The sequence below is a fragment of the Coffea arabica genome, chromosome 10c (assembly GCF_036785885.1).
Source record: "Coffea arabica cultivar ET-39 chromosome 10c, Coffea Arabica ET-39 HiFi, whole genome shotgun sequence".
Taxonomy (NCBI): Eukaryota; Viridiplantae; Streptophyta; class Magnoliopsida; order Gentianales; family Rubiaceae; genus Coffea; species Coffea arabica.
Window position 1 is genome coordinate 48617742 of NC_092329.1, and position 24578 is coordinate 48642319.

General features: G+C 35.0%; 2 protein-coding genes and 1 long non-coding RNA gene across 5 annotated transcripts; 2 read left to right on the forward strand and 1 right to left on the reverse strand.

Annotated features, from left to right (window-relative positions):
• The first annotated feature begins 7894 nt into the window (after positions 1-7894).
• On the forward strand, positions 7895-8992 carry LOC140015983 (uncharacterized). Its single transcript, XM_072068820.1, has 2 exons — positions 7895-8089; positions 8582-8992. Exons 1-2 carry the CDS (start codon positions 7895-7897, stop codon positions 8990-8992), a joined length of 606 nt encoding a protein of 201 aa, XP_071924921.1.
• A 2124-nt stretch (positions 8993-11116) lies between these two features.
• LOC113715188 (beta-galactosidase 16) lies at positions 11117-20218 on the forward strand. Its single transcript, XM_072069790.1, has 18 exons — positions 11117-11577; positions 13383-13478; positions 13565-13677; positions 14014-14080; positions 14357-14449; positions 14538-14681; positions 14960-15054; positions 15135-15243; positions 15486-15570; positions 15665-15783; positions 15985-16149; positions 16458-16639; positions 17560-17645; positions 17957-18066; positions 18588-18692; positions 19012-19116; positions 19540-19685; positions 19871-20218. Exons 1-18 carry the CDS (start codon positions 11407-11409, stop codon positions 19989-19991), a joined length of 2112 nt encoding a protein of 703 aa, XP_071925891.1. The 5' UTR covers positions 11117-11406; the 3' UTR covers positions 19992-20218.
• Positions 14208-20750, reverse strand: LOC113715189 (uncharacterized). 3 transcript variants are annotated; one of them, XR_003453847.2, is made up of 6 exons: positions 20594-20750; positions 20307-20416; positions 19523-19718; positions 18603-18695; positions 17940-18506; positions 14208-16178 (listed from the first exon to the last, which is right to left on the reverse strand). It is a non-coding gene; the product is annotated as an uncharacterized lncRNA (long non-coding RNA). The 3 variants fall into 3 exon arrangements; XR_011822635.1 differs by having other exon boundaries at positions 14208-18506; positions 19523-19672; XR_011822634.1 differs by having other exon boundaries at positions 14208-18506.
• Positions 20751-24578: the final 3828 nt, after the last annotated feature.

Here is a 24578-nt window from a genome sequence, read left to right on the forward strand (position 1 = left end):
TAGTTGTCATTCATCGAATGCTGACAGTATAGGAAAGATTAATCATTTATTTTATTGTACTTCTACATAAATAAAATAATATAGTCAAATATTAAACAAAATTATGTCACTTGTTTTCAAAAGAAATAGCATCATTGTCTTATTATTTTAAATTAAATACAAAATAATCTTTTTAACAATACTGTTAGTTTGAAGGTCAAAAGGATTAATCGTATAATAAAAAGGCAAATATGTTTATTTTTTGAAAAATTATTTATTAAATTAAAAACTAAACAAGTAATAAAGTCTTATGCACATTCAAATGAAGATTCAATATACAAATCTTGTCAAAAGTATATATACATTTTGTTTTGAAAATGAAGACCCACAAATATATTTTAAAAAAGTCAACTAGAAAACGAATTCCCGGTTGAACCAATGGATCAAATAAGTTTAACTAGATCAAAGTCAACTAGAAAAACCTAACAGATTTCTGGTTGAACCAATGGATCAAATAAGTTTGACCGGATCAATTCTTTGTCCGGTCAATTGGAAACTCGACTCGACCTGATGCCCGGATCACTTAACTGATTCATTCAATCACTAGGTCAAACCAAGTTTAATAACTATAATCTCTAGTCAAATTTATCAACTATTTGGCAAAAATATTTTTGGCCCTATTTAGACACAACTTGTCTAAAAAGTTAAAACCACATCTATAATAACATTCTAAAACACCCATAAGTTTTCTAAAAGGGTTAAAGGAGGGTGGGATTGCTGAGAAGAAGGAAACCAAATGGTCGAAAACAGAGGGGAAACAAGGGGAAGTGGTAGAGGAGTATAAGGGAGGAGAGGAAAAGAGAGGAAGGAAAGAGGGTTGTGTCATAGGTTTGTTTTTTGTGTTTTTGATAGGTATATTTGAATATATTTTGGGTATGTTATTGTAACAATGTATTTTAAAAATATTTATATGGAAAAATAGCCAATCCATACAGGGTCATATTAATTGCTTAAAAAGTACATCAAAATGCACACCAATAACCTAAAAACAATCCCAAATCAACACACCACTATTCTAATAAATGGCTACACCTTCTATCTCCAACACCATCCCTACCATCCATTTACTTACTTCCCTCATTTCCTTTCCCACTATAGCCACCTCTCCCTCGCTCTCCTTTCTCCATCTTTCCACTCCATCACCTCTCGCCACCACCGCTACCACCACCTTCCTTCTTCTTAAGACAGGAGAGGGAGAGGGACCAAAAGAAGGAAGAGAAAAGAGAGGAGGGGGCAACGATGTGGATCATGAATAGGGGAGAGATAGAGGTGTTGAGGAGAGGGGTCGAGGTATAAGAGCTAGAGGAACACATAATAAAACTCAAAAAAATCTAAAAAAATTTTAATAGCTTTTTTAAATTTTTTTGTTACAGTAAATTTTTTTTTATAAATACCTTAAAAAATCGAGTCTAAACAGATATTACATTAATTAGGGTATCAGTGACAGAATAGAAGTAGGTATCACTATGGTGGGTGGCACAGGTTGCCAGTAATGAGCAGTAGAGGTAGAGGGAATGCAATTTTTTGAAAATTTTGGGTGTTTTAAATAAACACTAACATTTTCCTAAAATAACTACAATAAATTATAATAAAATTTTAGACAAAAATCTAAAAAACACATGATCCAAAATAGACTCCAATATTTGTTTGTGTAAATAGATTTATACATCGTTATGGTGAAAAAAATCCCAAAAAAGTTAAAGTAAAGGAGTGGCGTGTCCCAAAAGTAGGAAAGAGTATGCATTATTTTGTTCTAATTAATATTAATAAGGGAGTTAAGGGAAGTGTTTATGAAGTTGATAAGTAACCAAAGTTAGCATTTTAGGCGAGACAAGGGCTTGTATAGTTGTCATTGGTATGTAAGTAACTTATCATGCTTGTACGAATTCATTTGTTTACGCTAATTACAAATATGGTATATTCAGTTTATTTTAGAGGAATCACGTAAATGTGTTAATAGACGTCTTTAAGAGACGTTTTAGAGTAAAGTTACATACACTACAAAAAACAAAAAGGAAACAGTGCATTTTCTAATAAAATATATGAGCAAGATGTTTTAGAGTAAAGTTACATACAGTACAAAAAGCAAAAAGGAAACAGTGCATTTTCTAATAAATATATGAGCAAGAATAAGTCAATCATATCATTTTGCTTGATATAGTTTAATTAAATGCCAATTACCCGGAATAATGATAACAATAGCACTGTAAACAGATTGGATTCGGGTTCCAGATCAGATGTGATTAGTAATAGGTGCCCCTTGTTCAGATATGGATTCCCTTCAAGTCTCAAAATCCAGTTCCAAATCGGGTTTCAATTAGATGAATATTCGGATCGGATATATCTTTTTTTTTTTTCCAAACGATAACAGCAGGATCGGATATACTTGACTTGGAAAAACAAATAATATGATAAAGAGTAACACTGTGTTTGGATGCACTGTTTTTGGCAAAAAAATGTTTTTGTTGTCAAAATACAAATTTTAGTCAACTAAGTGGATTTGAATTGCTACAGTGCCACACCTCACATACGGTACCGTTTTGGGTCTCCAATTGTAAAACACATTTTTCACTTATGCTTTCTTGAGATAACCCGTTGCTCCTTCAATGACTGTCGTAAAACGTTTCTATTAGAATAACTTTCCTCTTCGCACTCTTGTTCTAAGCAACAACAACTGAGCTTCATTTTCCATTGACAAATCACTGACAGTTTGAGCTCAACTGTTGGTAATCCTTAGAGGTTCAGTGTCATGCCTCTCCGGAAGTTGTCCTCTTCTCTTCTCTCTCCAGAATTACCAGCTTATCTTCGGCATTGCAGAACAGGGAAGAAAGAGCTGAAACGGAACGCTGTAGAGCCACCGACGATAAGAGGCAGGGACACTATCAGACTCTAAGTGACATATTCAGCTTGGAAATCGCTTCCTGAGGTCGTCACTACCTGCTCTGCCCCTGCAACGTTGTTACGCCGCTGCTCAGTTGTTGCCCCTTCGGAGGTACATTGTACTATTCACCTAATTGGGCCCTAATTCGTACAAATTAGGGCTACAGTAATTATTGAGAATTTTTTTTGTTCAATCAAAGCCTGTGAAACGCTTGTGCAAATTGTAATTGGTAGAGACAGAGGAATTTATTTTGAATGGTCGAATGACATGTTGGGAATTGGAAATTGTATTTGACACGAGTCAACTATGCAGCAATTCTCCTGCAATTGCTTTTATTCTGGTTTCGCAGATGCATTTTGTCTCGGCGCACTGTCAACTTCACCAATGATTTGTACTTTTTTTCTCTTCCCCTCATATGTCAAAGTATGCCCCAATTGGTGATTATTACACAGGGTACACATAGCAGTTATTTGCACATTAATTTGCTTTGCTGCTTTCGGATGTGTGTTTCGCATGCATGAGATAGCTTTTCTTTTAATAGCTCATGGTATACGTGTTTTGGTCAATTTGGTCAATTGTTATTGTTGTAATCTATTAAATATATCAGTTACTTTATATGAGATTGAATTCTTAGACATAATAAATTTGTAATCGTCGGCTTCTACCTATCTTGAGCTGATATATGTGTGTGTGTGTGTTAATTAAGGTACACAGGCTTAAATTTCTAAAACTAAAACCATTAGATTATCGGTCTTCTTTATCCTTGTTATGTACCTCTCTAGTAAAAAGGTAAGGAAGAAGTAGAATTACCAACAGCAGATTGTCGTGCTCTAATTTTTTTCATTCTTCTTGGAGTAGACTATTACTATTAAATACTGGCACATAGAACTCAACTTTGGTAAAAAATTTTAATTTGTGATAATCAGGGCATATGATATTCTTTAAATCAGTAGGTGCCGCTCAACCTGCTGATTATACAACACAGCAGTTGAATATACTATTCAGGGCAGCCAAAGTTCTTACCTGTCTCACCTAATTGTCGACTTTTTTCACAGTTATTTTAGACAGTAATTGTCGATTATTTTCACATTGTGTCACCTATTTAGGTTAGTCCTACCTTGCATGTCTGGTCATTGATGAATTATAGCAGGGGAGTTTCGTTTTGATTGCAACAGCCAAAGTAGATGGTCGAAACTTGCATATGTAACTTATTAGAAGCTGTTTATATTCTGTGACATTGTTTCCCTGCATATTATGACCTCAGATGAACTTCGATAAATGGCTGGAACTAACTGACAATTTCTAACATAAAATTGGTTACTTTTTGCATACATTTTATGCGTTTGGCCTGCTAATAGTATTTTAGTGGTATCTTGTACATATTTTTAGGACTGTGATGCCCCCTGTGATGCGGAGTGCTTCGAAGGGTAAGGAGCAACTATTGTGGTTCATTAATTCAGTAAAATTTGATGAGTGTTGAACTGTAGGAGTCGTCTTTTTAACATCCTTATTCACAGCTTTGCAAACGACTAGGGGATTTAACAATTGTTCTTTGAAGTCGGCTCAGGGAGAAAACGATTTGCGTCTTTGTATAACTAACTACTTCAAGGTGAGTTATAAGTGACTAGGATCACATTGACTTAAGCAAAGATCCCAATATTCACTTAAAATATGTCTAATTTCCCATGTGGGGTCACCCTAAGCATTTTTTCTGGTTTTGACATTCCATGAGAAAACAAAGATGCCCAAACCAAAAGGCACGTATAAGGAACGTAACACCTTCACGCCGGATATGGAAATCGCCATGGCACAACAGCTGGTGAACATGCATAGGAATGGGAAAATTGCACCACATACCATCGGAAGCCATGTTGTCCCCCGGATTACTACGATGCTCACTGAGACTTTCGGGGTAGCTTTTCCCCGCGATACTATTCGGCAGAAGTATTATGCCCTTCAGAACCTAACTAGGCTTTACATGTCGTTCAAGAGGCGAGGCACTGGTATGGATTGAGACTCAACCAACTACACCTTCATGATGGACAATGAGCGATGGAATCATCTATTTTAGGTCTGATACTTCGATTTTTCTGTTTAATATTGATTCACAAAGCTGTTTATTAATTGTAAATACAGTTTTGCCCTTACTAATTGTAAATATTACTTACCTGTTTCGCCCTTATTATTTGTCAAAGCTATTTATTGACTTAAACTCTTTTGCCCTTAAGAATTGTTGGGGGTTATTACTAAAAGTTGTTTTGGTCTTCTGTAGGTGAACCTCGGATACAATAGATTTTACAACCGCTCATGTCTACTATTCCATTTGCTTGGAGAAGTCTTCATGAATCAGGGGGCTACTGGGGATTTTAGCTCTGAATTTGTTGTATCACCTGCTAATTCGGCCGGCGAATTGGAACTGGAAAACGTTGCTAGACGTTCCAGGGGTAGACGTTCCAGGGGCAAGGGGGTTGTGGACATCGATTCGGAAGACGAAGAAGTCGCCGTTCATGCAAACTGGAAAGGGAAAGAGAAGGTGAAGAAGGGCAAAGAAAAATGCAAATCGGGGGACATGTCAACCGAGTCATTCTTTGCGCCGTCCTCCCCCCAATTCCAGAAATACGTCCAAGTTTTAGACAGTATCAAGACACATTTGAGCTGTAAAAAGAGCTCTGGCATGACCGGTTCAGTCTCTTCACCCGATAAGAGTAAAAAGCCTCCAGTAGATGATGAGGATGAGCTAAAGGTTGCCTTGGCCGATCTCTGCGCTCTTCACCTGGACGTAAATGTGCACCTGAAGATGGCTGATCTCCTAAGGAATCGTGAGGAGCGTCTCATTTAGTTCACCTACCTGAACGACGATGACCGCCTTGCCTTCGTGAGATATCGAGGGTTCTTTCCCCCCGCATAGCACCTCACCGTATCCTTCTTCTGGTTGCGGCAGCCTTCTACCTTTTTCCCATGACTTTAAATTTCAGCTGTTGGTTTGAATTTATGTAGTATGAGTTGACATTTGACTTTAAGGCAGTGTTTTTTCACTGTACCCTGGATCAGACTTTTTTTTCCCTTTATATGGAGGATATTTATGTTAATTTATTTGTTAATTTTTATAAATATTGGTTGAACTTATTTACTATATATTAATTGTTAGGGATGTGTGCCAAGTAGTTATTATTTTCGTTGGAGTTGCCTTTAGATGTAGTTGTGAGTTGAGACTCACCTTTGTTCAGTGAGTTTTTTAATTTTTGCCCCCGACTGAGACTATTTTTTTATGTATATTGAGGATATTTCTATTAAATTATTTGTGTGTGTTTAGATGTGTGTGTTTCTACACATTAATATTTATTTATGTATTTACATAAATATATATAAATAAATATATTTATATATTTACATAAATATATATGTAAATATAATTATAAATATATGTAAATATATTTTATACAAAATATTAATATTTATATATAAATATATATTTATTTTTTTGTATATGTATTGTATTAATTTTATAAGTATATATATTTATTTTAAACAAAATACAAATATTAATTTTTGTATTAATATTTATATATAAATATATATATTTATTAAACAATATATTTTTTTGTATATAATATTTATATATAAATATATATTAATATATTTTTTGTATATTTGGAGTTGTTTTTGATATATTGTTTGGATGTGGTGTTTTTGGAGTTGTTTTTGTTTGTGTATTACTGTAACATTGTAGATGAAAAACAAGTATTTCAAAAACTCTCAAACCCAAACGGAGCCTTAATTGTTAGGGATGTGTGCCAATTGGTTATGCGGTTCCGTGGAGTTGCCTTTAGATGTAGTTGTGAGGTGACATTCGACTTTTTTTTAGTGATTTTTTCACTTTTTACCTCGGGCCAGACTAATTTTTTTTCTTTATATTGAGGATATTTCTATTAATTTATTTGTGAGTGTTTATAATAATTGGTTGAACTTATTTACTATATTTGTTTAGATATTTACTTATTTCATTTTGAGTGTTTATAATAATTGGTTGAACTTATTTACTTATTTCACTTGTATTATAATTGGTTGAACTTATATTGAGGATATTTCACTTGTTTACATAACAGGGTTGAACTTATTTTTTTTCTTTATATTGAGGATATTTCTATTAATTTATTTGTGTTTGTTTATAAATATTGGTTGAATGTATTTACTATATATTAATTGCTAGGAATGTGTGCCAAGTGGTTATTATTTTCCGTGGACTTGCCTTTAAATGATCATGTACTGACAGAGAGGAGATCAATAGCGGTATTGACTATAGATATAATGAAATTTGAGTTGTATGCTGTTGCAATCGCCCCAGTTCGCCAAAATAAAGGCAGTGGTTTTACCATTCTACTTTGGCACTTGCCGTAACACTTCGGTTTATGATATGAGACAATGAGTAGTGACACAACTTGTGCTGAGTTATATGAGACAGGTCATGTGTTTCGCTATTGCTTACTTGTTTCATATGGCGCTATTGCTAACTTTTTTTGCCAATTTTTTTAAATATACGTTTTGATATTCTTCAGCTATTGTTTACCTATTCTGGTGCTTAATGTTCTTTAATCGCTTAGGCAGTTGCAGAGTTCAAAGTAGTTGCCTTGGGATGGACAACTAGGGGCACATTCAAGGAGGTCAACTGGATGATGAGCTGGATGATGAGAAGCTCGACAACATCCTTATGTACGTCGTATTATTGGGTGTCATGTTCTTTGATCCGTATATAAATGAGTAGGTCCCCAGAAGAAGAAGAGTACGAGATAGTGCGCTCTCGGGGAGGGATTACGTGCTTGAGCTGATAAACGGATATGAAGACCGAATTATTGAGAATATGCGCTTGAAGTTCCTCAATTCCTTCTGCTGTGCGATTTATTGGTTAATCGGGGTTACTGGCATGCATATCCTTCTCAAAGAGTGGGGGTACATGAATCCGTTGCTTTAACCCTAATGTGCCTGAGTCATGATGAGCGGCACCGGGTGCTAGCCAAGCGGTTCCAGCATTCAACGGAGAGGATTGATCGACACGTTCGTCGTGTCTTACGATCTTTGGTTCGGCTAGGTCATGATCTCGTTAGGCCAAGAAACGTTGATGACACTCATCCAAGGATTTTGAACAATGCTTTGCTCATGCTGTGGTTCCGGGTATGTTCTTCATTTTAAGGCAGTGATTTTTCTGGTTTCTTATGCGCTTTGGAATGATTTTAAAACCATAGAACTTCTATAGGATTGTGTAGGAGCCTTAGATGGGACCCACGTATCCGCTTAGTGTAAAGCAGAGGTAAGAGAGAGGTTTAGAAATCGGCATGGCGACTTATCCTAGAATGTACTTGCTGCCTGCAATCATGATATGCAGTTTGTCTATGTTCGGGTCGGTTGGGAGGGTAGTGCTCATGATGCCCGAATTCTCTAAGAAACCTTGCTTGATCCAAGCTCGGGATTTCCAATGCCACCACAAGGTATTTTTATTGACTTGCTATTTTTGAATATGCCTGATAACGAAATGCTTATAATACAAGGCAGTAGGAAATAGTCTCAAATTTGTTTGACAGTTTTTGCATTTGTTTCCATATAAATGAGTAGGGGGCTTACATGAATTCTATGTCATTAAATTAACAGGGAAATATTATATGGTAGATGCTGGCTACAGAAATATGCTGGGATTTATGGCACCGTTTAGGGGTGCAAGCAGCTAAAGCTCTGTTCAATAGGCGACATGCATCGGTTAGGAATATTATTGAGCGCACATTTAGAGTTCTTAAGAAGCATTTTCCAATACTCAAAGGTCCAATGCAGAGCTACCTGATAGCAACGCAAAATAATATTGTGCTTGCATGTTGTACTTTGCACAATTTTATGCGCGATTATGTGCCAAATGACGAGTACTTCAACGAAGAAGCGGCAAATGGAGCCTTTGCAGATGCACACATAGCAGGGGAACAAGTGCAGATAGGTCAACCAATCGATATGTCGCAGCAGGGCATAGATAACTGGAACGAAGTTCGGCGGGCAATAGCGGCGCACATGTATTGGAATACTAATAACTAGACTCCAGTGCATGGCCTAGGACCGATAGGTCCAAATTGGAAGCAGTTTCTTACTTTTTATTTGGTTCACCTGTTGTGATTGAACGAATAATTTTAATTTGGCTACATTTAATGTATTATGCCTTGAACAGGATTTGCACCTTTGTATTATATTTGCTGACTAGTACTTTGCTCTGGAACCCTAGTAATTATTCAGTTGACCAGTTTAGTTCATGTGTTTGTGAATGGTAGCGTACAAATAAGTCATGAACCAATTAAGTTCTCGGCACATTGTTGACAGGGGTTACGGTCAACCTTTGGCGACTAATTTTTTCCAATTGCGGGAGGGGACATTTTTGAGCTGTCCAACATTTGCAATGACTTGAAGGTATTAGCCAATTGCACATTTGGACCCTTCAAATAATTTATTTGTGTGTAGGTGTTTTTCAAAAGTAGTTCAATCCAAATGCATGTGTTTTTTAAAAAATAGGAGTTTTTCAAAAACAACAATCCAAACGACAATAGCAGTTTTTCAAAAGCTGCTATAGTAAAGTTTTTCAAAAACACCTCCAAAAACAAGGAATCCAAATGCAGCCTAAATTTTATATACGCTAACAGTGTATACATTATCGCAGTTGGATGCATGATACATGAATAAAATTTGAATTTTAAATTTAAATTCAGATGAGTTATTATGCATCTAATGGTGATAGTATATACATTGTCAGTGTATAAAAATTAATTCTATAATAAATCATCGGTTTGTCTAATGGGTGTCCTATATGCATTCGTTAAGATATATTTCAAGTATTATATTTTGAAAATATAAAATTAATTAGGAAAAGTAAATAAATACAAGGGAGGGTAGGTAAGATTAAATAAGAAATTATATAAATACAAGAGATGATAATAATGATTAGTATATCTATCTATATGATAGGTTAGGTGAATGCTATGAGTGTTAATGAATGTCTTAAGGGCACTCATTAGAAAAACCCATAAATTATTAACAAAATGTTAACATTAAAATGTGGTCCAAACCAAGTCAAAATATATAAATTCACATCCAAGTAATTTAAAATTTGTAGATAAATCGCATTGTGGCCAAATCTAGATAAATAGGCAAAGCATATAGCATACAAAAAATTGGACCGAATACAGGTTGGACCAGATCCATTGACAGCTTCGATGGGGATAATCGATAACATTATGATAGTAATATCATATCACATCAACAAAATTCTGTAAAGTTTAAAGTAACGTTAAACCTTTAATTGTTAAAGAGGAAATTGTTTAGTATTTTTAAGCTTATGTAATGTGGTAGACATATAGATTTATCGGTCATTGTCAAATTTGTCAATATGAAACTGAACTGCAGCTAATTCCAAGGGCCAATGGCCTTCTTTTTTGACTTGGATTTGGCCTTGGGTTTAGAAATAATTTATAAGTTAGGGTTCTAAAGGTATTCCAAAATGCTAAGGGTGTAAACAGGAAGATGGACCAAAGTTGCAGGACTATTGCTGTCATTTATTCAGAAAAATATATTTGGCACAAAATTGCTCAAATCATGCTATGAAACTGAAGATTTGAGCTGGCATATTTCTACAAGTAGTTTACCTTATTAAAACCCCCTAACATGTATATCACGTAAGTTTTTTTTTTTTTTTTTTTTCTGTTTTCCCACAATATACATCACAATCTTTTGGCCTTCCTATCTTAGATAATCACGTCATATTGACAAAGAACTATGTGCATTTTCTTTTTGGCATATTTCATGCCTAGTGTTAAGCAGTTATTCCGTAGCAACATATTCAAAGCTCGTCTCAAAAAACATATGTATATATAGGTAGATTTTATGACGTAAATCTTTTTGTTTTTCGTCCCAAGATACACGACAATCTCAACCGCCATGACAAAAAAAAAGGCAAGTTTCCTATATCTTTGCTTCCTATAAGATTTTTCCGTGTTAAATAAAACGTCATATGGACAAAGAAAAAAAAAATTCTTGTGCTTTTAAGGGGTAGACAAAGAAATAATTCTGGAAATTTTATGGCATATTTCAAGCTATTTAATCCGTAGCAACAACATATATCCAAAGCTTACCTTTTTAAGTTTGGCAAATTGTTCTCTACTTGGTTTGAACTTCCTACAGTATTGGAAAAGTGAAAACGAAAGAAGTTTTGTCACTACCAAAACAAGAAGTCTTATTCTTTCCAAACTTCTACAACATGATAGATACTTGGTAACAAACATGAAAGCAAAGATCAAGTCTACTTGCCCGCTAAGCCTTTTCAACTTCAACATATATATTGGCGCCCTCCTCAGTCAGAGGTGGCCAAAAAACCCATCTATATATGTTGATGTCACATGCAAATTAAGAGTTTGAAGAACATATTTGGCTGTGATTTTCTAGTGTTTTTGGGGGTTTAAGGAGAGATGGGTGCTTTTTGGTTGAGCTGTTTTGGCTTTTTAATGGTTGTGTGGACAACTACAAGGGGTGGTGTTGAGGGAGGACAAGTTTCTTATGATGGAAGATCATTGATAATTGAAGGGCAAAGAAAGCTCTTGTTTTCTGGTTCAATTCATTATCCTCGAAGCACACCTGATGTATGTTTTCTCAGTCTCTTGCTTATTTACTCTTTTTTTTTTTTTTTTGGTCTTGGCTTGTGGAATGTTAAAAGAAATTTAGAGTTGTACAAAGTTATATGTTCTTAAGAAACACTCCATCCAGCATTAATTTTTGAATCAATATTTAACAATAAAAAGGTGATTGTGAAAAGAAGCAATTCTCCAAAAGATAAGTGCTTTTCAAAATATACCATTCAATGCCATCCATTCATGGTTATGAATTAAGATGAATTCATTTTATTCGTCAGAATATATATGGTTTTCATCGTAAGCAAAGTCTTGTTAGTGAAGAAATCAATCTGTTCACTTTTTCTTTTTAGGGGTGAAGGGTTTGGGTTAGTTTAGCCCGGCGTGTGATCAAATTCTTCTGGGTTCCTTGAAACATGATGAAGTTGAAAAATTTTATAGGCTGTGGATATTCTCTTATTTTGAAGGGGTAGTTCATGACTCAGTTGAGTCTGTCCCGTTTCCACTAGTATAAAAAAAAAATTGTAAATAGTTGATATTTGACCCAAAAAAAAAAAAAAAGAAAGATGGCCAATGAATAATCTCTACCAAAAATAATTTTGGGAGTCGAAAAAGAAGGAACGAAAGATGCAATTGTTGGAACCAAATGGAAAGAAGATTATAGTTGTAATGTCAAATGAATGTAGTTATGAGTCTTATTATGATTCAACTAGTCAACCAATCAGTCTAGCTAATTTTCAATCTTGAATATGAGCACACAGAAATTGAAACTGGTTCACAAGTTTTCTACCTTGGCTTCGAACGTATCATAAAAAAAAAGATGTTCTTTGCTTGATAAAAAAAAAAATTTAAAGTAAAGGTATGATCTGCGAAGTGATATTGGGGAAAGCAAACAATATGATCAAATTTTATTGCGATGGATAGATTGGTGATAAGTCTTGGTCAAACGCTCGAGTAGGCCTTGATGCTACATATGGGCTGAAAAGTTCTTTTAGGGATATGTACTGCTTTTAATCAGCAGCAAACTCTTGTACATACTTGGGAAAGATACCCCTGTCATTTGCTGGTACCTTTTCTTAAATGTCATGATTCAGTCATGATCCAGGTTGGTAGGTGAGCGTGTTTGGGTACGTGATTATTTGGAGTAATATAACACTTTTTGTAATGTGATATATTTAAAATAAAAAAATAAAAAAATTTTTTATTTATGATGCAAGAAAGATAATATTTATAATTTTGTTTTTAAAATTATACTATTCAAAAGATGCTGCTAGGCTTTGGCCCATGATTTTTGTAAGAGAGATTTATCCATTTTTGCCTCCGAATATTTTTTACGGATTCTTCAATCACTCTTTTATTGATAATAATTGTTTGAAAACTTTGGTTAAAATTGATATTAATATGGGCTGTATGTTTCACTTTACTACCTTGTCTCATCTTGCGATTGATAAAGGTGAAGCACTCCTTTGTAGTATAGTCTCCCAGTCTTCTATCTTAAGATCCGCAAATTTCAAGAATTACACGGCTAATTAGTGGTTAGAGGAGGGTTCTTAGAGTTTTCTTCATTGTCAGTTTCAGGATTTGAATCTTGTACCTGACAGTTGATAGTTGGGTGTGGAAAGGGTGTGGAGAGGGGTGAGAGAATAAAGAACCAAAAAACTACAAATCTAATTAAGAAAAATTCCTCTTAAACACTCATTCTTGTTAAAAAAAAATGCATACAATTAATTTTTGTAAAATAGTTTAAGCATATAAAATTTCCAAGGGATGGATTATTAGCAAGATTGTCTTGTTACGAAAATTATTTTTCATGGCAGATGTGGCCATCTTTGATATCAAAGGCCAAACATGGTGGACTAGATGTGATTGAAACCTATGTCTTTTGGAATCTTCATGAACCTCGACATGGGCAGGTACCTTCTCCAGCTCTATGTACATTTTCACGCATATTTTGTACATCAATTCAACTGAAATGACCTTTTTGCTTTTCACTTTTCAGTATGATTTTAAGGGAAGACATAATATAGTGAGATTCATTAGAGAAATTCAAGCTCATGGCCTCTATGCATTCATCCGGATTGGACCCTTCATTGAGGCTGAATGGACTTACGGGTAAGAAAGTTTTGCTAAAACTCTAGTTGCCTAATTTTTATGCAAGGTGAAAGTAAATATGCTGCTTCAAGATTTTACATTCTAAAAAAGGTTAACTAGAAACACCCCTTTATCAGTTCATTTTCATATCTATCCTGTCTTAGTCATATATGGTACTGTGTATAAAACAAGCAGCTTTTGCCAACAACTTGGGGAAATTTGTCAGGAATTTGTGCAAGTTAAAAAGTATCGGACTGGAACTGCCATATGTACCAAATAATGCACTTAGGATTTCTAGGATAGGGAGTAGCATCTCGTTATACTTTGAATACTTACAGAGTTGATTTGCTGCTGCAGAGGTCTACCATTTTGGCTGCATGATGTACCAGGAATTGTTTATCGATCTGATAATGAACCCTTTAAGGTGATGCATATTTTACTCCTTTTTTTCCTTTTTCAATGGACGAACAGGTGGGAAGAATCCGTTTGGAAGTGTGGAAATGTTACTCAAACGTAGAACTCGAAATTTCAGATTTATTGGAGAGTGAATCTTGAACCAAAATAACTGCCAGAAACACTTGTATATCATTTGACAGTACAAAATGAAAACATTCTTGATCAAGAGCACAACACTCCCAAACAGATGAAAAAATGAGAACGGTTGCTGGTAATCTGACATCCCTTCTTTGGTTTGTGACAGTATCATATGCAAAACTTCACAACAAAAATTGTCAACTTGTTCAAATCAGAAGGATTATATGCTCCACAAGGAGGGCCTATCATTCTTCAACAGGTTAAATATTTATCACATCATGTGCAGTGCTGTCATATGCTTCAGCAATAACATGTTCAATAGTGAAGTTAAAGATTGTGCTATGCAGATCGAGAATGAGTACAAAAATGCGGAGAGAGCTTTTCACGAGAAAGGACCGCCTTATGTTCAGTGGGCAGCTGCCATGGCTGTCGGACTCCAAACGGGTGTGCCATGGGTGATGTGCAAGCAAGATGATGCCCCTGATCCTGTGGTAACCATTTCTACCTCTCTTTTTGGACAATGAAACATGAACTCAAGTTCGTTATACAAACATCAAAAAAAAAGTTGCCTGATACCCTCACAAAATTCTCAAGCAAATCAAATGTAGCACAAATATATATGCATCAGAACTCCTACCTTTTATTTTCTACAATTATTGTTATTTTTTGGTCTTTTGAGTGGAATAATATGAGGCAATAGGGCTGCTGTTGCAGTAATGTCTCTAACGCAGATGAGACAATGGAAAATTGAAACTTGAGCAATGTGCAGATAAACACATGTAATGGGAGGACGTGTGGAGAAACATTTGTAGGGCCTAATTCACCAAACAAGCCAGCAATCTGGACAGAGAATTGGACAAGTTTGTAAGTTTTCGCTAACATTGTTCCTTGTACAGATTCATATAGGTAAGATCTCTGAGAATTTCCTCCATTGTTGCTTGAAGCTATCAAGTCTATGGTGACAAGACCCCATTAAGATCAGCAGAGGACCTTGCATATAACGTTGCTTTATTCATAGCAAGGAAGAACGGAAGCTTTGTCAACTACTACATGGTAAGTAACAGAAACAACCACAAAGAAAGAGTTAGATGAAGAGGAAAAGAGTCTTCCCCCATTTGTGATGAAAATACATTCATTTTATCTATGAGGGATACTTTACGTGCCTTTACTGTTTCCTACATATATTGCTAATATATAGTAAGATTTGACTCCATGTCTGGATGCCATCTTCCAAACTGTCTCCATTGTGGATCATAGAATACAAGGTCCTTAAGCTAATGTTGATTGTGTTTCAGTATCATGGCGGTACAAATTTTGGCAGGACAGGTTCAGCATTTGTAATCACAAGCTATTATGATGAAGCTCCTATTGATGAATACGGTAAGTGAGGCTGCATAATATCACATATAGTATACTATCATATATAGTTCATTATTAAGTTTTAATCAATGAAGAAGTTCATGGATATTAACAGGTTTGATTAGGCAACCAAAATGGGGTCATCTGAAGCAGTTACATTCAGTAATAAAGTCATGCTCACAGACTCTACTTCATGGAGTCATATCTGTTTCTCCACTTGGTCTGCAGCAAGAAGTAAGATTAGCATCTTCATTCTTTCGGATAGATTTCGTTTTTTCATTTTTTATATTAAGTTTCTTCTGAATCATATACTCTTTAACTCTACCAGTAATTGCTTGACCCTCTTGTGAGGGGAAGAAAAGCTACAAAACAAATTATGAGACATTTATCACATGTACAACGTATCTCAATACTCACCAGCTTATCTCGAGATAGGCCTATGTATTCCGCAGGGATTCAGGAGAATGTGCAGCTTTCCTTGTAAACTATGATAGAAGAACTGAAGTTGTGGTGCTGTTCCAGAACATACACTATAAATTACCTGCAACATCAATAAGCATTCTACCTGACTGCGCAACTGAAGCATTCAATACAGCTAAGGCAAGAGTTGAAGCTTTGTTGTCTTTATTCTGGAATATCAAAAATCATCTTTAGCAAGAATAATATATGCCTTTACTCAATGACTATATCTTTGATATAAAGAACACATGCAACATATTTCTGCATGTCCCTTAACTTTGTTAAAAAGCACAACCAAGAATCTTTTTCCAAAGCAGAAGGCTAGTCATTTTGGTTGTATTGATTTTATACAAGCAACATTTTTCTATTGTATGCCATAGAATATCTTATCGCAAATGCACCCTCAGAAAGAAAAGCTGATGTATGTTAATGTGAAAATTTGGGAGCAGGTAACCACTCAATCTTACAAGAGATCAACTCTACCAACCGTGAAGTTCAACTCAGTTGACAAATGGAGTGAATTTCGAGAAGCTATTCCTGTATTTGGAGAAACTTCAATAAGTTCCAATTCACTGTTGGAGCACATGAATACTACGAAAGATAAATCTGATTATCTCTGGTACATTACCAGGTAAATAAAAAGCATATCAGTTTATAGAAAACCACATCTGCTGTGCAGTAGTACTGATTAATATGTATATTTATTTCAATTTTGTTTTCTTTTAGTTACTTTCTGGGTGGTTATAATGTCCTTATAGAGGTTGCTGCATGTTAAATGCTGTAAATTTAGTTCTTGGCTTCTTCTTCCAACCTTGTCGTATGGTGTCCTGAATCACAGTCCTGATCTGCACACGGTTCTGAAATATATGTCTGATCATACTCCATAGATGCAGACCCATATCAGCTGTTTAATAGGTATTAGGCATTTAGAAAACCTTCACCAACATGGAATGAAAACCTATGATTTTCATCACTCCCATTGGATCGTTCAAAGTAGTTTTTGGAATCCTGATTCAATAATCTCACTTGGATGAGGACGATTCATTTGAAGTTTTGGACAACTCGAAGTTAATAAACACAAGAAGAAAAATAGATGAGGACGAAAAGGGTAAAAGCTTATATCCTGGTGGAGTTCACTATGAGTGCATCTGTTAGATTTTGATTCTAATTGATTTATTTTCTTTCCTTGTCTTATATATATATATATATATATATATATATATTTGGCTCACAAATGTTTAAATACGTTACTCACAAATGAGGATACTGGAGGCACCTTGAACGCTTGTCCAAGTCTTTAGAGGTTTTAGAAAGTTTACGAATCTGACACATAGAAAGATACCAGTATCTGACACCCATACCTGAGTCCAAGTCCAAGTGACATTGGAGATGATAACTAGGGGTTCAAGATTAAATCATTCAAAATGAAATCCACCTCTCATGCATCTTCAATAACTAACCAGGAACCTATCATGAGAGTAAGTTGCCAACATCTATTGTGCTAAATTCATTCTTATCGTGTACCAACAGCTTTAACATTTGCAATGACAGTGTTAATTCGTCAAAAGCTCAGTCGCTTCTCACTGTCGACTCCCGGGGACATGCTTTACATGCATTTGTTAATGGAGAACATGCAGGTAAGACTCATCATATATATGCATCATGAATAGCATGTTTTCACTCAGCACTGGGAATCAGTCTGCAACAAGAAAGTCATGTAGCTGGCGGACGAAATCTTGGTGCAATGACACATAACTGTAAAGCTTAAAAGAGTCAGAATTAGGCAAGGATGTGGGCTAAAATCACTATCTTACTGCTTTTAAACTGTCCTTCAAAGTTGAATACCGCATGCACTCTTGACAATGAACCACAACTTAGCTCCAAGGAAAACTGAAACGTGCAAAAATGACTGTTCCAATTCGACTGCTCACCTTTTAACTTTCTTCAGGTTCTGCACATGGAGATCATAAAAATCCAGCTTTTACGTTGGAAAGAACTATAAATCTACATCACGGGAGGAATAATATCTCCTTGCTCAGTTTGACCGTTGGATTACCGGTAAAATTTTGCATATGTATCTTATTTCCCGTTAGCTTTTTCTTTACTTCAACAATAACCAGCATCTTGATGTCACATACTCCACAAAATCTACTGAACCCTTTGACATTATCATCTGAAATGCATGCATAGGCCACATACAAAATGGTCCAGAATCTTTCCATAGTAGTATCTCATTTCTTTCCCTCTAATCGTTTCCTATGTAGTATCTTTGAGAGATGAATCTCCCCAAGTTTGAATCTCCGCAAGTTCTTCATTGAAACCTTCTCCAGTAGTGAAACCTGTTTTTAGGAAAATATTCTGTACTAGAAACTTCTCCAGAGAATCATAGGAATAGAAAATGCTGTCGCTTTCTGAACGAGGCACTAAAATCCCTACTCAAAGGCACCAATGGTTTCCCTAAAGACAGCATCTTTCTTTATCCCGTTACTGTGAACTTTCTGTGTCAGAGAACAGAGATATAATTTGAACTACTCTTAACAGCCTATGTGATAATTCATCTTATCATTTGCAATATGCAGAATTCAGGGGCATACCTTGAGCGCAGATCTCTTGGCTTGGACGGTGCTAGATTAAAGAACAGTCAAGCTACCAATGATCTCACAAATTCTGCTTGGGGATATCAGGTTCTTAATAAACAATTAAAATGTTTATATCAGTCTTTCAAATATAAAAGCTTCCCAGTTCATGCCATATACCAGCAAAGATAACTTTTCAAAAGAATAAAACATACCAACAAGAATGCAGTTTTTACATTTTCATTATTCTTTTCATCTATCTTATACGACTTTGCAGGCTCTTCAAAAAGTTTTTCAACAATTAAGTTTTCACAGAGGGGATAGGCTACATGCTTCTTCCTTCATCATAAGAATATTAAGATTGTTTAGCAAGGGTATAGAAGTCATGCTTAGAAAAACCTTTCTGCTAATGTAATCGACTGTGTAGGTAGGATTGCTAGGGGAGAGGTTACGACTTCACACAGAGAAAGGATCATCTGCTGCACTATGGAGCAAGCTGTCTGCTTCTCCCAAACAGCTCACATGGTACAAGGTAATGATAAATAGTTCAAGAGCTTTACCTGAGACTTTTTTTTTTTTTTTTTTAATTTTCTTCAGCTTTGACAAGAAAATTTGTAAGTGTTATCTGATCACAACACAGTGAAATATTTGTTCTCTAGAAAACAGAAGGTGCCTAACCCTTTTCTTTTCTGAGTTATTAAAGAGGGTACCAATAATTCAGAGACAGAGAAAATCTACCCACGGAAAACTATATAAACCCTGCAAATAGTCCCAGTAACTCAAAGAAAAATTTTTCTGTAAAGAAATCTCCATCTCCAAAGTTTAGCTCTTCAAAAGTGCCCATTTTGAATATCTTTTTAGAAATCTAAAGAACTACTATAAGGAGATAATTAAGTGCTAATAATTTCAATTCCATGTGAATTAAGAAGGAAATTAACCTGATTGCAAACAACAGACATATTTTGATGCTCCTGAGGGTGATGATCCCCTAGCAATCAATCTTGGATCCATGGGGAAAGGTGAAGCTTGGATCAATGGCCACAGTATTGGTAGATATTGGGTCTCATTCCTCAAAGCTGATGGTTCTCCTTCACAGACATGGTATGTTGTTACCACATACATGCTACATTTATCCTAAAGAACAAAAAAAATCTTCCATGTGTTTATCTATATTATATTATCCAACTGCACCTATATGGATAGAGTTAAGAAAGCTATAGCTTTTCTCCAAACACGAGTAACATGAGCTACCGGTGGCTGACCTTTTTGTTTTTCATTTCTTTCAGGTACCACATACCAAAATCTTTTCTTAAACCCAAAGGGAACCGGTTAGTTTTGTTTGAGGAAGAATCAAAAGACCCTCTGAACATCTCAATAGACGTGATTTATAATCAACGAAGGTCCTAGTTAGAAAAACAACAGGATAGAGATAGAAATACAAGCACACACAGATTACACGCAACTTTCTAGTTAAAAGTAGACGATTTGTTGCTGTCAAAGAATGATAAACAGATTTCAGTGTCTGGATATGTACAAACTTGAGGTGATCCAATCTGTCAAACAGCAATTACATAATTTCATATGCTAATGAGAAGAAATCAGTGTGATGCAATCATTGATTATTGTTGCTCAAATTCAACCAATAGTGGGATCAGCTTCATAGAATCAGGGCATCAGCGTGAACAAGAATCAGAGTTTTTGTGAACGCATTTGAATGATTACCAGAATAATGTTTTATTTGCAGGGGGCTTGACAAGCTTTTAGCCTTGTAACAACTTTGTATTTTTTCCTGCTTGTACTTCGGCACTAAATTCAATAGCTATGATCAACATCTGCAGTTTTTAAAAAAGGAAGGGCAATGTTCAAATTTTGACTATAAACCAAAGTTCAGAAGTTCTTTTTATATGAATTTGACTGACAATCATCCTAATGTGAATGGAGGAGAAAATCAAATTTATCCGGAACGTATAGATAAAAAAAGGAAGAATATGATCTAAGGATCAACCAACCTGTAACCAAAATCAGCCTCTATGAGCTCTAGTTCAGAAATCATAAGCTGATTTGATCACTGAAATTCATGATGATGAAGTAATGATTGATGTTTACAGGCTTCTCGGAGTGCTGCTCTAAGCCACTAATTGATAGGGGGCTCACGCAAAAAAGATGAGGGTAATAAAATTAGGGATAATATCAGAAATCTCCTCTAAAATTTTTAAAATATCACTTACCTCCCCAAATGATTGCAAAATGACTATATTAACCCTCACTTCATACATAGCACATATTTCAAGTAAACGGAGCTCAAAAAATTAAAGAAAAATAAACAAAGTCACTTTCTTCTATTTTCCTTTTCTCTAACATCCTTTTTTGTCCTTTTTTGGATGGGTATGCAATTATTTTTTTGTAAATTATTGTAAACTGAATTTTATTTATTTTTTGAGTGATGGTGGTAAAATGCAGTACGATTTCTTTGGTCATTTTGATTTAATTTTCATAGTGATTTAGTACAATTTAATGGTTTGGGTCGTGGATTGAGAAGAGATTGTTTTTTTGGTAAAACAATCTCTTCTCAATCCACGACCCAAACCATTAAATTGTACTAAATCACTATGAAAATTAAATCAAAATGACCAAAGAAATCGTACTGCATTTTACCACCATCACTCAAAAAAATTGGTTTTGATCATATAAAGTTGCCCTCAGGGGCTTGGTCTAGTGGTTGAGGTTGCTGAAGATGGAGCCTCAGGTCCCTGGTTCGAACCTTGCTGCCAGCAAGTTACTGAGGGTGGTGAATAGTCTGCGGGGTCCACTCCCTGCGGGACACACCTAAAAAAAAAAAAAAGATCATATAAAGTTGAATTGGTACTAATGTATTTCTTTTCATGTATCTTTTTTTCTTTTCAAATTTCTATGGTTTTATGATGTGGTGACAGTACTTAAAATTGTTTTTCAGGTGATTATTTTTAATGGAGTAACCAAAGTGGATTAAGAATATTTTTACTTAGTAAAAGGAGCAAAAGGATAATTTAGGGGTTTTAAAGATTTTGTCATACAAATAGCAAAAGTAAGGAAAGTTTTCTCAAGCTGCCTTAATGATAACAGATGTCTGCTGATTGTCTCATTTATTCTTGGGTTTGTCTCAAGGTTACAGGTGTGCTTCACAATCGAACCAGTAAAAGCCTGCGTGCCATTAACCAATCGATATCAAGAATTAAATTACATCATCATTTAACATATAGTAGATGCATGAAAAACTATCACCCCATGGTTACATGCCTTACTACTACTGGTACTTGGTTCTGTTTTCTCAACAAAAACCCTGTAGGGAAAGAAAAGAACATATTAACAGAATAATGGTTTGAGTAAATTCTTCTTGGTTTTCTTTTTCTTTTTGAAGATAGTCAAAGAAGACTTCTAAATGTGCATTGGAAGAAGTACACACATGTACTAAGATTAGTATTTGTTGTATTGAATTTGTTATATTGGAGATTAATTTGCTTATATCTGCTTGTCGTAAATGATAGTTTGACCTTGTCTTTTGTATTAAGAGCTATAGGCCTACAGCAACATGTTAAGTGTATTTGTTTTATGTCGAGTGTTTCTACTTTCAACTTCCAATTTTATTTTGCACTAGCTTTCCCAATGAATTGGTATTGGCTATTCTTTTGACGATTGATGATGGAGGACTAGTACTGAGTTGGTATTGTTTGTTGTAATGTATGAAGAATGCTTTTCCTCCATGGTCATATATAGTTTTAGTTAGTAGGATTAATCAATACATGTGTGAACTTCCTATTAGCTAGAAGAATATGTCAGCGGTAAGAGGGATTTGATTTCCTCCACAACTGGTTGAAGTATTGGCAGATTTAGGGGTAATGTCTTCTATTTGGTGTTTAAACTTGAAATTTGTGGAAAAGTTTTTTTTTTCCTCTTTTTCAGAAATTGACGTTTGAAAATTCTTCGAGTTCTGATTTTGCACATCTTCTGCTGTGATTTGAATTAATTGGTTCCTGCTTCTTGATACATACAGATAGCAAAAGCAAGCACTTAGCACTCGGAAATTTTTGAACTATCACATACTAGGAGCGTGCAACGAATTCGAATTCGGCAATTCAGAAGTTTGAATTTGAAATTTTTCAAAAATTTAGTAGCAGAATTACCGACCGAATTCGATTTCAAATTCACCAGTTCCGAATTCGAATTCAATTCCAAATTCAATTCGAAATTCAGTAAATTTCGAATTCACCGAATTCGAAAACCTTTTTTCCTTTTTTTTTGTTAGATGTATTGTAAGTTCCCGGTGCAACCCAATGAGTACAAACAATTTCACAATAATGCACAAAAATATATCAAATTTAAGCACAATAAAGAAAACTTAATTAAAGAGAAAAGATAAGAAATGCAAACCAAATATCAATCCAATAGCCTCTTCAATTGATGGCGATGCTAACCAAGATGTACAAGTGAAGGTTCACTCCTTCCTCACCCCAAACACTCTTTGGTTGAGCCAAGGAGTTTTACAACAATTCTAGTTAACCCTCAACAACCTACACTTGAAAGATCACTCACCCAATTAAGAACTATTTTATACAAATGAGGCAACCTTCACCAAGGTTTTACCACTCCAAGTGATAGGTTCACCTTCACCAAGGTTTTACTCTTCCTAGAGAATAACCTTCACTTGAGCAACCTCACAACCCAACTTTCCCAACCCCTTATACAACCAACAAAGAATCTTTCTACTCAAAAATCTCACTTGTAAGCTTGTATTTTGTGTTGGCAAAAGTCCCTAGTCTTCTTGTGCTTTGGGGTTTTTATAGAAGGTGAGAAATGGCTCCAAAAGACTCTCCAACGGTCAAATATTAATTGCTGTCAAAACTAGCCGTTGGCCTGTCGGACATCCGACAGGTGCCTGTCAGACGTCCGAACCACCTGTCGGACGTCCGAACCCTGCGTCCGAACGTAGGCAGAGAGTCATCAAATCTTTGCGAAATTTCTCGGACGTCCGATGCGATCGATGTGCGTCCGAGGTGTGCGTCCGATCCTTCCGGACGTCCGATGCTTCCTCACGAGCGTCCGACAGAGTTTCCTTCTTGATGTTCTTCATTCTTTCGGACGTCCGATAGTTTCCTTTTGGCCGTCCGACATGAGTGACCTGATTTTGCTTCTTCATTTGGTTGGTTTTCTTTCCTTGACACCATTGAACCTGATTCTAACAAATTTCTCACATAAAAACATTAGACCAAATCTACATTTTGGTTTGTTAATCATCAAAACCAAGGATTGATCGACCAAGGTCAACATGTATTGTTATATAATATAAATTTTATATTTCATATATTATAAAAAATATTATTATATATATTAATAAATATATTATAAAATGAAATTGAAATAAAAAATATTATTATATAAATAAATATATATATATTATAAAACGAAATTGAAATCAGAAATTTTGATTTCAATTTCCGATTTCAAAAACTCCATTACCAAATTTGAACCAATTCGCATAATTCAAAATCGAAAATTTCAATTTCAATGCCGAATTCCGAATTACCAATTTCAAAATAGTTGCAAAATGGCTATATTAACCGTCACTTCATACATAACACACATTTCAAATAAATGGAGCTAAAAAAAATAGGGTTTATAAAAAATTGGTTTTGATCATATAAAGTTGAATTTGTGCTAATGGATAATTTATCGTATATCTTTTTTGCTTTTCAAATTTATACTTTTACAAGCTATAATTTTGTGATATGGTGGCAATACTTAAGATTGTTTTTTATGTGGTTACTTTTAATGGAATAAACAAAGTGGTTTAAGAGTATTTTTGTTTAACAAAAGGAGCAAAAGGGTAGTTTAGGTTTTTTAAAGATTTTGTCATATAAATAGCAAAAGTAAGGAAAGTAAGTGATTTTTTTAAAACCGCAGGGGTATTAAGTAATATTAAGCGAAACCTCAAGAGAGGTTTTTCAAAGGGAAAATTGC

Bases quoted from the DNA above. Each gene is read 5' to 3' on its own strand.
- LOC140015983 (XM_072068820.1), top strand. From the start codon at position 7,895: ATGTGCCTGAGTCATGATGAGCGGCACCGGGTGCTAGCCAAGCGGTTC. The intron at 8,090-8,581 runs GTATGTTCTTCA...ATTATATGGTAG, and splicing joins TGCTCATGCTGTGGTTCCGG to ATGCTGGCTACAGAAATATG.
- LOC113715188 (XM_072069790.1), top strand. From the start codon at position 11,407: ATGGGTGCTTTTTGGTTGAGCTGTTTTGGCTTTTTAATGGTTGTGTGG. The intron at 16,150-16,457 runs GCAAGAGTTGAA...ATTTGGGAGCAG, and splicing joins AAGCATTCAATACAGCTAAG to GTAACCACTCAATCTTACAA. The intron at 17,646-17,956 runs GTAAGACTCATC...AACTTTCTTCAG, and splicing joins TGTTAATGGAGAACATGCAG to GTTCTGCACATGGAGATCAT.